Source organism: Stereum hirsutum (genome assembly GCF_000264905.1).
Source record: "Stereum hirsutum FP-91666 SS1 unplaced genomic scaffold STEHIscaffold_11, whole genome shotgun sequence".
NCBI lineage: Eukaryota > Fungi > Basidiomycota > Agaricomycetes > Russulales > Stereaceae > Stereum > Stereum hirsutum.
In genome coordinates, this window is record NW_006763141.1 from 1,445,811 (window position 1) to 1,462,435 (window position 16,625).

Sequence of the window (16,625 nt, forward strand, 5' to 3'; positions counted from 1 at the left end):
CCCTCGGCGATCTACTCGCACTCAGATGCCTGCTTGGACAAGCGCCAAAACAGAAGCATCAGCAACGGTTATAAGACAACTATACAAAAGAGAAAAAGGAACAAGACACACCTAAGATCAACGATCTCAGCCTCTGCTGCCTCGGAGGCACTTGACGAGGGCTCGGTGCACAGGGAGGGAGACAGCAGTGGAGACAGAGGCAGGAAATACACGTCGGAAGCAAGTCGTAACTTGTGCTTCCCAGCGCAAGTCGCTTGTCCCGATTAGGCATGCACCGATTCCACTGTGCCAGCAACCTTCGACACCCTCAAAGTTTATGGGCTCGTTCACGCTTCACGGGGCACCAGTTAGTGATATTAGGTAGTCAAATTATACCGGTATATAACTCCATCATGACACTCACTAATAGCTTGGATTTTAGGTCGAGAACGTCACGAACGATGTGAGTCCAACGTCGCCGACCACAATCGAAATGCGTGCTTCACTCTCACTCCAAAGACATTTATCTGACAATCAAGGCCGACGATTATGTTGCAGAAGTACGGGATGTCGATAATATGTACAGACATCAGAACAACAGAAGCGGGAGGCCGTGAACGACGTCGCTGAAAGGGACAGACCTGCACAGGCCGAACCTCAGCCACACGTTCGACGCGTCGTCCCGATTAGGCATTTTAGCGGAAATTAGCGGGGGGAGTTTCCTGATATGATGATGAAGGTGGGCGATGGGGTATACTTATCTGCTTTTCACTCTTTCTCCATCAATGGTCCCTTTTGTTTTGATCCACCTCGACGGTGTACATGTCGTAATAAGCTATACGCGTCCATCATGCACGGCGGACTTGGTGGGCTCGTCGTTGTCGACGTTAAGCTCGACCACGGCGTGCATAGCTTGGTATTGTTCTTGGTCTGGGATTGGCCGGTCAATAATGCTCAATCCGCATCTGATGGTCCCGCGGCGGTCCTCAGGGAACTCTTTACGAGTTGTTCCTATTCCCGTGCAGGCTTTGGTTGACCATGCGTGATGTGCATAAGTCGCTAGCGAATGGATGCGTAGATTGCTTGCGATGAGCTTGTAGCTAGCAATGGAACCCATGAGATGCTAGCGAAGGCATCATACGTTGCATATGATAATGGGCTTAGTCCGGTGGATGCGCTGAATGGTTGCAGTGAAGCTCCTGGTAGCAAACGCATATATCTGTGCTCTTTTTGCACAGTGACTGTACAGGGACAGTCCTTGGTCGCCTAATATTTGTGTGGCACTTCGTAACCGGACGAGTCTGTACTCTCGCCGAAATGACCCGTTTGCCTTCTATGTACTACTTTTTGAGCATGTATCGTGTGACTGATTGACTGACATGTTCGCTTTTCTGCTGTAGGATGACTCACTCGAAAAGACAGGCAATCAAAAGGGCAAGCATCAGAAACAGGGCAAGCATAAGAAACAGGGCAAGGTATGTCTGTATTTCGTTTCTCTCTCTCACTTCGTATGATTTGCTTCAAGTTGCGACTATGGCGTTCGAGCTGATGTGCTTCCAGCCGCGAACCGGTTGCTCAGACCCTCATCTTCTGTGCCTCGCAGGGACAGCCCACCACAATCCTCGCTACCTTGTGCGTGTGTGTGGGTCAACACATTTCGCTAACCCTCTCGTTATCACAGATACATAAACGGACGCTCTACTGATGTTCCTACCTCGACCTCCTCTTCCGCTACCTCCTTCTGTTACTCGCAATCTACTCACTCTCCGTCTTCTCCTCCCACAACTTCCTCGAAGCCCCATCTGCTGTGGCTTCTCCATCCGGCGCTCGATCCATACATCCTACCCCCGCTCAACAGCGTTTACCACACCCTAATCACCCACCGTCCGTCGCGCCGAAAATAGAGCAGGCGAGACCGGTGCTGGACGAGGTCCTGCTCGTGGTGGATAAGGTCTCGGAGCGAACGATGCTAGTGACCAGACTCAGTTCGGCCATTAGGAAAGCCTGGGCCGTACCACAGTGGAAAGCTGGATCGTGCCGCTGTACGAGACTGCTGCGAGACTTTTCCTCCCGGGTCGAGGGCCTTGATTCCGCCAAGAGCTTCCTGGAGGATACCATGAGCTTGTTCAATCAGAGTTCGAACGTTCTTGACGAGTGCTTCTTCGTCAAGCTCGTCCTTTTCCTGGTCGCGTTGTGCACGGGCGAGGTTCTGTGGCGCGATGACGTCAGTGCCACAATTGGAAGAGCGACGCGGTACGACGAACCTCAGTGATGAGTTTGAGAAGGGGTTTGATCCTGTCAAGGGCGGGGTCGACGTAGTCCGACATCTTCGTCGCGAGTGCAGTACTTGTGGTGACGGGCCTGAGTGTTGGGGGCACGAACGTGGAACGGGCAGTGGGAGCGAGATGTATGCGGCGATCGATACGCGGAAGACGCTCGCGAGAGGTCTGACGGAGCATGTTGAGGGCAGGAAGCGGGGACGGGAAGTTATGAGGGACATTACCTCTATCGTGCGTCTTTTTTTCCACTCTGCTGAGGGAGGGTACGGGTTTGTTGACCTTAGTATTGTGCGCGCATGCAGCTTGGAAGATAGAAGTGTCGGTGTCGCTCACGTTTGGTGGGTCGTCGTGGTCAATCTCCCCTGCGGACTTTTTGCTCCTACAGGTCAGTGAATCGTAATTCGTTGACACTTTTTTTGAGTTCGCTAGCTCTAACTCAGCCCCGAGCTGAATCATCGGCACTACCTTCCTTGTAATTCTCGCTCACCTTTGCCCTCGAACAATTCCCTCACTCAACGCTAACTCTTCGCTTCCCTTTTTCCACAATCACAGAAAACTGTCTACCCCGTCTTTCCGCGCAAACCCCGCCTCGACCAACCCGCTGCAAGCTACGTTTGTGCGACGCGTGCTCGTCATGTTACGTTGAAAGCGTCTGACCTTGTTCCTCTTCTGCTGCGATAGTATTGCGTCGTAGTGCGTGTTCTTCAAGTTCATGAACTAAGGTGTTCCCTCGGGTTCAGCGACTGGTGGTTTAGGCTGGGTACGTATAGCTTGTCTCTACGCCCTGGCGATTGAAATATTGATAGGTTTTCAGGTCCTCCACCTCCGCAATGTCTGCGGAGTCATACTTTGGAAGGCCTCGAAACCAAATGGCTTGCTCATTCAGCGGTTTGAACGGTGGGTTTGGAACTTCATGCAACTATGATCTCGAAGACCGCGCTCGTTAAAACCTGATCGGTGGGTACGACTCTGACGCTCGTACCTAAATTCGTGCTATTAGGTTGGAATTCACGTCCGCCATCGAGGAGCCATCTGGCACCGCCACTACCAAATGCTCTCCCCAGAAATACCTGTGGTCGAGTGGCGGACTCGGAATAGGAGAAGGAGGCAGAGGTCGATATTGGGGCCTTTCCGCCGAGGGCTGGAATCAAGGAACACGATGACGGAGAGGCCACCCTTCAACCTTTCTTGGTTTAGTTCCTTGCTATTCGGGGCCGCGCGTCCTTTGGTCTCAATTCGTTTCGAATACTCTCGTCGCTAACATGCTATCTTGGCCTGATGCTCCGTAATGCTGCACATAGACCATATCTTAGTACCGCTCACTGCTGTGTTTAGCTACTTTCATGTCGAATACAAAACCCCTTGATTCGAGCTTCACGAATAACATTTTTGGCGACAAAAGTCCGACGAATATTCATGGGTGAGAGTCGGAATGATTTTTTCTCTTGCTATTCCTTTCTCTTCTTGTTCACTGCCTTGTTGTTGTCTTCCTCGACAGCTTCTATTGAAGAATGATCGCGGTCGTATTACTATCGCGGCACCGTCTTTTTATGTCTTGACGGGAATTTCATTCTAGATCTACTTCTTAGTATATGTACATACAGCGAGTCAGATAGTAGCTCAGGTCTCTCAATTCATTGTAGAAGCTGGTAAAATATCTTGTGCGAAGACGTGTTAGCATGCGAGATTCTGCATGGAGCCGAAAGGGAGCAGGACATGAATTGCGCCGACTTCAGCTTGTGGGAGATGCGTGTGGCGAGAGGTGGCGGAGTGTGGGAAGGAGTGCCCACGTGGCGCTGCGGTCGGATGGCGCGTTTCCGTCGTCTCGACTTCGACGTGAACCACCACCTAGTTCTGCTGCGAATCCACTCGCATCAGAAAATGGGCGGTCTCTTCTCCTGTCCCTCCCTAATACCATTTCCTCTTGTGTACCCAACGTAATGTGTAGGCTCAACGCGAAGACTCGACACGGATGGCGACGACCCGGCGGCCTTCACCAGCTTAGCGGGGACCTCAAAATCGATGCCTACCACTCTCACCACCAACAGCCTCTCCGCTGCGAATCCACTCGTATCGGAAGCTGAGCCCTCCTTCCTTAACCTCTTGTGTACTGCAGGCTCAACGCGAAGACTCGACACGGATGGCGCAGGTGCACAACCCAACGACCTTCGCCAACTTAGCGGGGACACTCGCTCACAGTGCGTGGGCACGGCCACTCGACACGAAACGGATGCGTTAGAACAGAATAGTGGAAGAGCCGGAACAGCCTGGAGGGCTCTTGCTGTGCGGGGGAGAAGCTATCGCAGCGGTTGGTCACATCCGTCAGACTGTTCTCCCCGACAGTGATGTCTCTCTGGCCTGGGTAGATCTATGGTGCGTCTGCTTGATCTTTGCTTGTTTCTCAATATGCTGACCCACGAATGACGGATATCTCAGAACAGCGGTGGTCGAGAAGACGTCTTTCGAACCAGTACTGGAGCCCCATTCGTGGACCGCTATTAACATCTTGGTTGGCTTCATCCAGTCAGCCTCTATGCAAAGTCGGGGCGGTGAGTTTCCCAGCCAAAGACTTCGACCCGGCGGAGTATCAGATTGCGTTTAGGGAGTCGCCTCCGAGATCAGTGCAGTCCACTCCTCAGTTCTTGTCCAGGTCGGTTTGTTCTTATCATGTCAATTTACGTGTAATTCCTATCTAATACATCTCTCTCTCTCTCTCTCTCTCTCTCCCTCTCTCTCTCCACAGGATCTGCGCCAGCTATCGGACAAGGGGTACGTTCGTCCATCGTTCTCTTCTCTTCTGTGGCCTTCGCAATTCGAACCCTGAGCATAGTGACGGATGATGTGCAAGGACATAAGAGGACCTACAGCACGGCGGAGTCGTAGAACAGATTCATTTTCAGGTACGTGTCAAGATAGACATTCGTGAACACAGTCAAAATACGAATTGACGAGTCGCCACACCAGGCCCTTTACAACCAGACGCTCGTCCTAAGTCCTACGCATGTGGCAAATCTACCGTAGCCCAGATCGTCCACTGTAACCATCTATTTTCCTGTATGCATTCGGCCAGACTACGAGCCGCCAGTTTGTTAATGATGAAGTCGTTGTCCTTAACGTACGGCATGGTCGCAAGCCTGCGCATTCAAGATACCCTTCAGCAAGACCCCAGAAAAACAGCACGTCCTTCAGTCGCAGTTTGACTTCCACTTATCGTTCATTGTACTGACATCACGTTAAATTCATACAAGATATCAAGCTTTTACGCATTTCTCTGCCATCAGTAATATCGGCACCCAGGGAAACAAACACGAACGCGATAAAGGACTTGTCTCCAGGTGTTGTGGCCCGCCATGGTCCATTCCCACGAGTGCCACCCACGCTCGCTCGAAGAGAGAGCTTGCCTCCTCTCATTGCTCAACGTCCATAAACCTCCACATCATCAATTCTAGCGATGGGTATCATCTTCAGCTTCACCATCGGCCTCCTAACGGGTCCCACAGCACAAGCTCTCGCCACAGCTGAGGCGTTGATCTGGATAAAAATATTGTATCAGGTGATAACATTAACTGGGCGGGCTAAGATTCGACCTCGGCGAGATCAAGACGAGAGCAACGAAGATGGGAAGACATGCATATACCAGTGAGTGCAGGACAGGAACGATGCCGACACCGACCAACACGAAAGTGGGTCAGCTAAGTAGCACAGAAATATATAGTAAGCGAACAGAAAGGCACGAATAGTAATACGGGGTACAGTTCATCCATGTGGAAGTCAACGGGGGAAGTGCGCTGCAGCAGGGTTACTCTATTCACGATCAACAAGGGACGGCGGAGGGCTCGGCGTCGACACGCTGAATGCGACCGACTCGTGCGGTGCGAGCCGGCCATTGTCAGCCTTGAACTTCTTGTGTCTCTTTGAAGGAAGATAGTCGTGGCGCCGTGCCATATGTTTGTATCTCTTGGACGGATCATTGAACCTCTCGCCACAAAATTTACAACTGTGAGGCTCTTCGCCTGTGTGTGTGTTCAAGTGGCAGCCTGCATAGATTAGAAGTTGTGAGTAGTATGTCGAGCGAAAACAAGTTAAAGACAAGACATACCAGCAGCATTGCTGCGCTGTGTAAATGTCTTGCCACACCAGGTACACATGAAGCGCTTAATGTTCCTGTAGAACCACGAAAAACCGAGACACATGGGTGGACAGGAGAGACATCGAAAGAAAGCGGACTTACAGATGAGTGTTTTCAATGTGGCGCTTAACGAGGTGGGTCTTTGAGGAGTACCCGCAGATGGTTCTTCCTCCATTATCTTTCGTCTCCCAGATACAGCACCACAGTGGATTAGGACCGTCCTTCGCTTTCTCTGCATGCTTCAACCACTGCTTCGTATCGTAAGAGACGGACACCTCTTTGACCTCGAGCTTGACACCGGCTTCGTTGTAGAAAAACCCATCTTCATCAGAGTTGAACCTCCTGTCACCGCCAGTGCTGGCAGATTTGGTCACAGTAGCAGTGGCGCTCGCGTCAGATATTGAAGCTTCTGTGGTTTGGGAGGGCTCAGTGGCCTTCGCCATCGAATAACGGTGCGTGTCTCGGACGGATTTTGAATTAACTTCCATCGCAATGGTGTCTGGCGTCGACCGTTTACCGCTAGCGAGAGAAGCAATGCATCATTGCATGCAGTTAATATCAATACTTGGACAACAGTTAAATGGAAATGGGCAGACTTAAAGGCAATTGACATGGACGCTTCCGAGTCCGCGTTATATTCGTCGCTGTCACCATCAGATGAATCGTCTTGATCCCTAGTATGACATTAACGGGTGAACGGTTTATACAGAACGAAGGAATGTATCATTTGTCGTTAAATTACTCACTCGAAATCCGCGGGGCGCTTTCGTTTCGCGTTCATGTTGGAACAGCGTTCATCTGCACGACTACTCTTACAGACGTAGTTAGTGCTGCGATGGACCTCAGTGACGAGAAAAAACGTACATGGTATAGCGAGAGCTGTGTTCTTCATGATCGCGCACAATTCCAGAAGGTGTACTATACGCTCGGAACGGAACAGAGGGAGGCAGGGGAGCCGGGTATGAATACGAGAAAGATCCCAACGTCATATAATAATGTTGCGAAGCAAGAGTATGATAACGAAGATTTCTTTCCTCGTAGAAAGTGCAGCACCCGGACAAGACTCGACCACTCTCGTCACAGCAACAGAAAGTCAGACAAAGGTCCATATTGATAGTAGTGTGGCATACTGACCTGTCAGTGCACGCCGCACAGGGAACGACCTCAGGAGCGCGATGTGACGCTGGACTGAAGTACCTATCTCTGTACCCATTCCTAGTCGAGTCAAGACAGGTAGTAGATTGGCTATGTACCACTGGTGGTGTCAGAACGAGGTCGAGGATAAGTAGAGCTGGCCCTGATGCGACTAACCGATGATATGCATCCCTGAGAACCCTTCGAAGTGCGTCTTGTCTGGCGTCGGCATGCTCTGGACTAACGTCAGAAACATAGGGAGACGACGAGACCGCAGTCGGATCGGACGGGTGCTGTGGATTGATGTCATCGTCTCTCAAATGCTTGGGAGAGCGTGGAGTTGAATCGTCATGTAGTGCAGCATCTCGTCTGTAAGCTCTCGGGGGAGCTCTGGTGAAAAAGCCATTAGCTCACGGGTGGCGTAGGGAGTGAGAATGTTAAAACATCGAGCGAGATATACGTTAATCGACCGAGGCGATGAAGTGGTACACCCAGTTTCTTTTGGACGATGACGAAGACGAGTACTCACGAGCTTGCACGGCTAGTATCATCGCTGCCGGACATGGAGACGACGCTTGGTGAAGGGGATGGGACGTTGAAAGGACGAAGTTGTCGTTCCGAGTACAAGGGCATAGCGAACGAGGGACGATACGCTAAACAAGTGGGGGCAATTCGCGTGTTTTGGAAGACTGGGTTGATCATGATACTATCGGGCGGCGACCTCGCACGAGTGTAACTTCGGCAAACAAGAAGGACAGGGAGAGAAGGGCCGAGGCTCGGACTTTAAACTTCCAGTGAAGTTCATCACGTCGGGTGTGCATCCGCTGTGTTCGAGAGCCATAAATCATGATTCAGGCGACCTGTGTTGAAGCAGCCAAACGGCAAGAAGAGGCCCGCCAAGTTAGGTTTGCACACTGTAAGCCAAACTATATATAGAGCACCCCATGGCCACTCGATGCGGCGAGGTTTTGTCTAGGGCTATGCAAGTAATACATGACAAGCAAACTTCCTTGGAGTCGCTCTCTACGTATACCTCCACATAGTTTCCAGCGCATAGTACCCTGCCATCTCCAGGCTTTTACTTACATGTCGTGGCACGAGGATCCGAACGCCTCTGTGGCGTCCGGAATGCCCATCCAATCATATCCACGGTTTCGAGTTGCTAAAGCTCTTGTCTCACCAGTACAGGGATGTTAACGTAAAAGCACGGTGCACTCGTACATAGTTTGATCGTTAGAGCCAACTAGTAGGAGATGTTATGCTGAACCCTCACCGAGCGGATCCATTGGGTTTCCATATAAGTAAGTGGGTCAAATTTAGTTACTAAGACGGGGAAAAAAGGCATCGATCTCTATTGTGTTTTAGTGTTACGGTCATGATTTAACCTCACCAATGACTCGAGAAAGAAACAGACACTCACTGCGATGAGAGAACATAAAGCTTGTGCCTTTGGGCCAAATGAGCGCCATTGATGCCGGCACTTGCCGTGCACTCAAGTGCAAGCGCGCAAACTTTGCCTTTGCGCCCTTCACGCATTCTTCGCTTTAACTGAGTCCCTTATCGGGATTTCGCGGACAGGAAGGAAGGACAGAGTGGCGCACGGTGACCAAACAGGGCATGTCCGGACTGGCGGACGGCCAACTCCCAAAAGCGCCAAAATTTGTCCGTCCTCCGGACGGCCTTCCACTACCAAACCTCCAAATTTTGTCCGGCTCAGTGGACGTCCTCGCCCTCTGCAGATAGGGGTCCTATTTGTTCCGCCCACCACTCCTTTTTTGCTGGTACCAAGCTTTGTTGGTACCGTATTCCACGACCCGCTCTCGCATGTGTTTTCTGCGCGTGCTGCGGATGGACAGGCGGCTTGTCTTACACCGCGTCCAGACTTGGGTGACCGAAGCCCTTGCTTCACCCTCACGATGGAATTTACCGGTAGCAACAGAGTGGGAAACGAGGCTGTCTTGTGCGGAAGGGGAATGAGTGGATAATCGAAGACACACCCACTTGTTTATCAAGGGGCAACCACACACAGTAGCTTACCCAAAGAAAAACAAATGAAGTGAAGATTCGGCCGTTGGACTTGAGGTGAAGCTGAACTCCTCTGAGTAAGTTATAATATATTGGAACATCACAGAGCAATCAGAGACTTCGACAGATACCCGCAGTAGTTACCAGTGCCAAATATATTCGACGAAAAGAGCACCCAAAACCCAAGGAAACGGGGAACAAGAAGCTAGAAGAAGCAATTTTGATACCTCTCACGAATGATGCGCACAAGGACAACGCCGAATTACACCATGTCCGGCCTTCGTGGAACGTAACGGGAATGGAACGCAACGCAAACTTCCATTGGTGCGAGATTCAGCGGTTGAACTTGAACTACGCATCATCAGGGACTCTCCGCGGAGGATAGAGATCTGCGCGAAAAGTGCAATGCCCGACGATCACATTCGAGTCAACTCCCTTACGGCCGATAACTAGCACCGCGAGGAAGGTGAACTAAGATGCAGTTCTTTGATATATCGGCCGTTGCCTTAGAAGATACCGAATACTTATCGTCGTTCCGTAACAGGATGGATGGCAGGTACAACGTTTGTTCCCCGTCCTGATGAAAATATACAAATCAAGTCCCAAGGACCGCCAAGTCCGGCCTCTGTGATATGCTAAATAAAGACCTAGATTATGTGGTAGAACTACGTGTTGTCGTAGACACCACGGGGAAGAAAGAGATCAAACCGCACTACATTCAAATTGGTTTCTTTACATATGTGGCCTTGTGAGGAAGGAAGGAAGGGTGCTGGCATATGGCGCGATCAGCCAAACCTCTTGACAGGGACAGCCAAGCATATCCGTCTGATTGAATCAGATGTAGGCACCGGAGCGGGATGCAATAAGTCGGGGAGGTGATGTCCGGTTCTTGACACCCGTGATGGATCCTATGGGATCGCAGTGACGCCGAAACAAAACCATGAAAGGTATTTGACAGTCTTCGGCATTGGCACAGTGGGTGACTTCCCGTAGAGAAAATATAAGTTTATTCGAGGTTGATTCAACGCGATCGCTGCTCGGCAATGCTCCGAAATGAAGATCGCAGCTCAGTGGTTGGCTGCAGTTGGCTGCCGTCAGTGGATGACTTCCCGTAGACAAAATGATATGTTTATTCGACGCGATCACCGCTCGGCATGGCTCGGAGATGAAGACGGCAGCCAACTGCAGCCAACCATTGAGCTGCGATCTTCATTTCGGAGCGTTTCCGAGCAGCGATCGCGTTGAATCAATCCCGAATAAACATATCTTTTCCTTACAGGAAGTCATCCAGTCATATAAGGCTTTGGGGCTTTGTGACCGATACGCTAATTAGATACGTAGGCATGAAACCACGAACACGACCCTCAGTTATCATAAATTACACTCACTAAGAACAACATAGAGCGTTGAAAAATCAAGAACCAAATAAGCAGACCACGGCCTTCACAACGAATCCCATCTCCTAATCGATCTATTCTTCGTCCATCTGAGCCCACTCCCCAGCCAGCGGGGCGCTTTACTCTATCACCCCGTCATGCTTCACAGACGGTTCGGGTCTTAGCTAGTGCACACGGAGACGATAGTCACACTTCACTCTCGAGCGCCCGAGTCCCCAACCTCTACGAGATGAGAACATCCCTAGAACTATATAGACCACTCTTCTCTTCGAGAGTACCCCAAGCTCACCGACACTTTTCACTCCTTCGAATACGTTTGCTGTCGGGAGCGGACCTTCTAGAAATGAAAGCACTGCTAGCGACGAGTTCGACACCTCGTTCGAACAGTACTTCCGCAGGTCCATACAAGATGAAGGCTGTCGCACGGCACGGTCTGATTTTGGCGGACACTTCTTGAAGTAATCTACGCGCACGTAAACTCCTTCTATCGTCCATTCCGCTTTTGTCCGTAGCGAGCAGACACGATGTGTTGGATGGAGACATGCACGATCAGGCGTAAAGAGACAGATGTATTCGGGGGTTGTTGCACGGTGATGAGAGCTTAGACGGGTACGCTTAAGCTAAGAGGGTGGATTGAGATTGGAGCGATGAGAACATAGTCCAAATTCAAGCTGGGGTAAAGACAACGTTTGGGCAAAGACATGAGTGGGAGTGCTTGGCAGCCGACAGCGACGCCAATTGCATAAGGACGAATAGTATCCGCGAACGTGGACACAAAAAGTCAAAATGAAGGATAGAAAGTGGAATCATAGCTCACCAAATATGCTGTCATAGCTCGAAACCAAAACCACGTTGATGTCGCAGAGTAAGAAGCATGAAACGACGAATGTGGACGCTCTTAAGGGACAGGTTGAAGCAGCCGCTTGAGTGTGAGGGCGCGCAGCTAGAGCGCTCGTAATCGACATTGGAGACGATAGTACGCAAGATAGAGGAAACGATGATGGTATCGTGTTTTTGGGGATATTTAATTGAAGGATAGGAAAGGAAAGGAAGGGGCAGGGAACACACCGACATCAAGACAGATCGGAGCAAGGGGTGGTCTAGTGAGAGTATACAGTGACACGATCAGACGTCACGAGTAGACTGGACTGCTGAGAAGAAGAAAGGAGAACATGGTCGAAACGTGGAAAATAGCGGAACGACGAGGATGGGAGCAAGAACGTGACAGAACGTGGCAAGACAGAGGTCGTGGGAAATTGCAACACGCGATCCGGTGTCGAGCCGAGTCTCGGGCTAATGTTCCTTTCAAACTTACTCCTCAAGCATTTCGATGTCAAGATGTCTGCGGCATCTTGAGCCTCAACGCGTACGTACAATCATAGAAGGGTGCCGGTAGAGGTCACGACAAATGGACGTCCGAGCAACGGTAGCTTCCCGCTGGTGATTTGCTCGCGACGGTCTTGGTGACTCGAGTGAGTCGACTTTTCGACAGTTTATCCATAGTCTTGTTGGTCTGGATTGTCACAGACTCACATTCAATGCTCTCTGAAAGCCGTTTCTTAGAGACTCTAGTCCTCCATATCGTCTCGATTGAGATTCTCCTTGGAGGGATAATATGGCTAGTAAGTACACGCCTGACTTTGAGTCTCAGTGTGGCGGTATACAGCGTTATGCCATCGAGGCAAGAGGTTCACGATGAAGAAGTATAATTGCATGAAGGGATAAATGTAGCCAGCCAGATGCCAATACGCACGAAAGACAAAGCACCAATCCCCTTGCTGTAAATGTGGCGACTTGTAACGGTGCTAACTATGGACCTCCTCTTACTTCCTTCCTTGAGTTTGCTATCGGAATCACGAAGTTCTGGTTCACTACACGCCATTCGGATTGACGATTACACTTTATCTTGCCTCCCGACAGAGCCCTTGAACAGTCCAACCATGTGCTTCGAATCTTCCTCAGTCTCGCGTCCTCCCTGGAGCATCGACTTCGACACTCCAGCCTGAGTGAAAGACAACTGGATTAGTTATGCTGGCGTGGTAGTTATCGCTTTTCTCTGCCCCGTCTGTTCACGCTTATTGATCAGTGACGGAAGTGGTGCGGGATGTTCGTACAACGTATCGACTGATCTAACGAGGCTATTACTTCTACTACTAAATTCCGAAGCTTGAAGCTAGCAGTCTGTTCTACGTGTACGGTTACATTTCCGCAGGGTTGCCGATGATTTTAGAGACGCCGACATGCTTTTGTGCCCAAGGAACTGATGCTTCATGATCATTGGTACACCTCATGGTAACATTACTTTTACTGACCCCCTTCCGTTTACCTGACGCTCGGGCAATTCGGCAGGTCTTTGAAGCTCCAGCGAGCTCCTCCCACGGTCGGCTTACGCTTCTGCAGCTTATTGGGATGGAAATGGTTTTGACAGATCTCTGAGATATACAGTCAGTCAGAGTTCTTTTCCAAAGTTCTCTCAGCAGCGCCGAACGACAGACGTTCAATATGTCTATGTAATCACCATGATGTTATGCTTGCGATAGCTCGGCATTTGAGGCACTCACGGCAGTAGAGAGCCACCTCTACGTATACCTTGCATGGCCTCCGCTGCTTCCTCAGCGTCTAAACCATCCACTTCGCGGCCCCTTTCCGGTCAATGCCGCTCTATCTCACGCAATGGTCCGCAGACTGTTATACCCTACCCTTCTCTTCACCATGCAGTCCAACATGGCGAGCAGTGTCTCTCAAAAATCGCGCCAGCGTCGTCTGCGCCGCATAACCACAATGCCGAGTCTTCCGAAGGTCGTCCTCTCCACACCTCAACTATCCACTCCGTCTTGCAATCTACCCATCCATTTTAGTCCAGTCCTCTCGACGGTTCCGTCCATCGAGTCTTTCATCACCACATCTACGGACGACGGTGATCGCTATACCTCGGTAGATATCGCTCCCCCACCTGTTTCTCCTCACTCTCGTGTCTTATCTCACGACGGAAACAAGAACCCAGACTCCTCTTTTCTCAACTCTTCCAACCTCTCTCCTTCATTTGACGACCTTTTTGCTACACGAGAAGCCGCACATGCAGTACCCGTCCCTCCTGCCCTCACTACTCTCGAAGTTCTGGCTTCCTCTACTTCCAACGCCAGAGTTCCCACTCTGCCTGCTCCTCATTTCTACCGCAATTTAACCAATCCTGATGCCGGTATTGCTGCATCCAAGACATCTTCCCTTGCTGCTCCTGACTCGGCTCCTGCCCACACTCCTATCGATGCGGACCCTCCTCTACCCACTACTTCTAGTGGCGATATTTCAGCACCAACCACCGAGGAGATCTTCGAGAAAACCCCACCTCCCTCGGCAATACCTACTGACTCGCGTGAAATGGTCGTCGTCGTGATCGGGGGTCACTCCCCTGGGCTATACCCCTCACTGTAAGTTTGTTTATGCCTTCTTCGAGGGATCATCTGACAGCACTTTATATTCAGCGCAGCGGCCGCTTCTGCCATTACGCCTGGAGCCAAAGTGCACGTCTTCCGGACCAAGCTTGAAGCTCGGCGCGAGATGAATCGCATATACCGACAAAATGGACTGGCGGCCAATACTTCGATTTTTCCCTCTTCTGCATCTCCATGTTCTCGCCTACCGGCTCACAGCACTGATACCTATGTTGATGATGAAAACGATTCCTTGGGTGGAACAAGATCGAAATTACAGTCGTCACGCTCAACTGGGAATAGCATATCAGTTTCTTTTGCTGCTGAGGGGATATCGTCTAGGATTACTGGTCCACTGCTCAACTTCGTAAGTAAATTGAATTCCTAACATTATTATATTGAACCTGACCTTCTTCGTAGACCTATCGTCATGGGACAGAAATCACCAATGACCCTCCGTCGATCAACACCTTCATTCCGTCCACTGAAGATGAAGTGTTCGACTTCGAAGCGTTCATCAATGCTCTCAGTCCTAAAGCTCGGTTCGTCTCTCAGAGCCGACACTGCTACTACGCCATTGCGCGTGGCCGGGTGCGGACAATCGTAGGCAGCTTGTACGTACTCTGGTCTCGCTATTTGAATACGTCCTGTAGCTTACAAGGCCCTCTAGTGAAGAAATGTACCTTCTGACGAGAAGACTTCCGTTTGAGCCCATTGCAAAAGGCTTTTTCAGTTTCGATGCCGCGAAGGATTGGATACTCAAAAATTGAGTGCGGCCACCGAGGTTGTTCATGGCCGTAATAGATGGTAAGTTTCTGTTATCAGGACCACTTTGTATGTTTTTGTCCCTCTTTCTTACATCACACCACCATCTATAATCTGCTGATAGTATTGTTATGCTCTTGTTTCCTTCGCCGCGGTGGTGCTACTGTCATCGTGTTCATGTTGTCATCATTCGTCTTGTTAACACATTGGTGTGCCATTTCTTACGGCTCCTGGGGTTACCATTCGACCGTTTCACCGCCTCCAACGATGACGACGACCCCCTCAATATCGAATTCCCTCTCTCTCTTCAGATTCTTCATCGTGGTGGATTCTATATCTTGCCTATCACTGCCTGTCTTTTTTTTAGGCCGCTATATCCCTTGGTAACAGATGAGAGATGCGTACCGTAGTAGAAAACGTCTTGAGTCCTACCTACGTACGCACTACTTCAAATCACATATCGCCGCATCTTTGCTCGTATCTGGGGTTGGAAATTTTCGGTAGCATCTCTTAAGACAGTTGCTCGAACTGGGTATATCAGTTACGAGTGAGGGTAGTTCCAGTCCGAGCTTCGATTCTCGGCGGAAGGCAGGAAGGCAGGTCTATTCAGTTTTGGACCTCGCCGATTTCATGCTCTTTGGTGAGGCCGAAGGCGTGCGAATACAACAAAGACAAAAACAGACGCTCTTGACGCTACATGAATATCTACTTCAAGCTCTTCTTCCCTCCCCCGCCTCCTCTCTCGCTCGTATGCCTCATTACTCAAAGGCTAAAACAATTACAATGGGAGTCCGAGTCCAAAATCTTTTACGGTCCAAAATGACAAATACTCGTCCATTATAGGCTATATCTGCGGTATGGCACGGTAGGATAATGAGTCAGAGCGCAGGATTGTCTCGTCGGGACTATGTGGCGTGTGCCACACTAGTAGCTGCTTCGGCGACTGCTCCCAACTTCCGAGACCATATGCACTCTTAGGCACTGCGAAAAGGCTTGCGAGCCACAGTATGTCGTATAGAGCACGAGCGCGAGTGCCGTTCTACAGAGGTATCAATACGCAATGTCGCGGTTTCAACTGCGATGCTTATTGTATTCGTAGACGCGAGTGGAATTGCGACCTCGGGCTTGCCAAACTCGGCAAATCCGAGCCTTCGCTCTGGTCCATCATTTTGAACAGCACATGAGAAACCCTCAACATTTCGCATTGTCGTTGAATTATGATTCCGGTGCCATGATGGTGCTTTTCTCCTGATCCTCCACTTCAATTCCGTTTACTCACTCCCAGTCATTCTGGTATAGATACCGCCTCCCGCTGCTGTTACTTAGTAGCTCTATATAAGCTGTCAGCAACGCGAATGCTTCAGGACGACTTTCATCTGTCCTATCCGCCTCTCGTACAATAGAAACTGCGAGAATCTATCGAGTCATTAAGTAGGTAGAGCCAGTTTTTGGAGGAAAGTTGAAAGCCGCGAGGCAAACTTACATT

At 50.3% G+C, this 16,625-nt stretch overlaps 3 protein-coding genes across 3 annotated transcripts; 1 reads left to right on the forward strand and 2 right to left on the reverse strand.

Annotated features, from left to right (window-relative positions):
- Positions 1 to 1,948: 1,948 nt before the first annotated feature.
- Positions 1,949 to 2,438, reverse strand: STEHIDRAFT_159234 (uncharacterized protein; the record flags this gene model as incomplete). Its single annotated transcript, XM_007306603.1, has 2 exons — positions 1,949 to 2,188; positions 2,244 to 2,438. 2 exons carry the CDS (start codon positions 2,436 to 2,438, stop codon positions 1,949 to 1,951), a joined length of 435 nt encoding a protein of 144 aa, XP_007306665.1.
- A 3,624-nt stretch (positions 2,439 to 6,062) lies between these two features.
- On the reverse strand, positions 6,063 to 8,223 carry STEHIDRAFT_112910 (uncharacterized protein; the record flags this gene model as incomplete). The annotated part of the gene is made up of 8 exons (XM_007306604.1): positions 6,063 to 6,295; positions 6,358 to 6,422; positions 6,490 to 6,906; positions 6,999 to 7,061; positions 7,134 to 7,217; positions 7,252 to 7,305; positions 7,522 to 7,911; positions 8,051 to 8,223. The coding sequence occupies 8 exons, from the start codon at positions 8,221 to 8,223 to the stop codon at positions 6,063 to 6,065; spliced, it is 1,479 nt and encodes a 492-aa protein (XP_007306666.1).
- Positions 8,224 to 13,655: 5,432 nt separating this feature from the next.
- Positions 13,656 to 15,144, forward strand: STEHIDRAFT_159236 (uncharacterized protein; the record flags this gene model as incomplete). Its single annotated transcript, XM_007306605.1, has 4 exons — positions 13,656 to 14,371; positions 14,426 to 14,741; positions 14,795 to 14,988; positions 15,045 to 15,144. The coding sequence occupies 4 exons, from the start codon at positions 13,656 to 13,658 to the stop codon at positions 15,142 to 15,144; spliced, it is 1,326 nt and encodes a 441-aa protein (XP_007306667.1).
- Between the last annotated feature and the right edge of the window lie 1,481 nt (positions 15,145 to 16,625).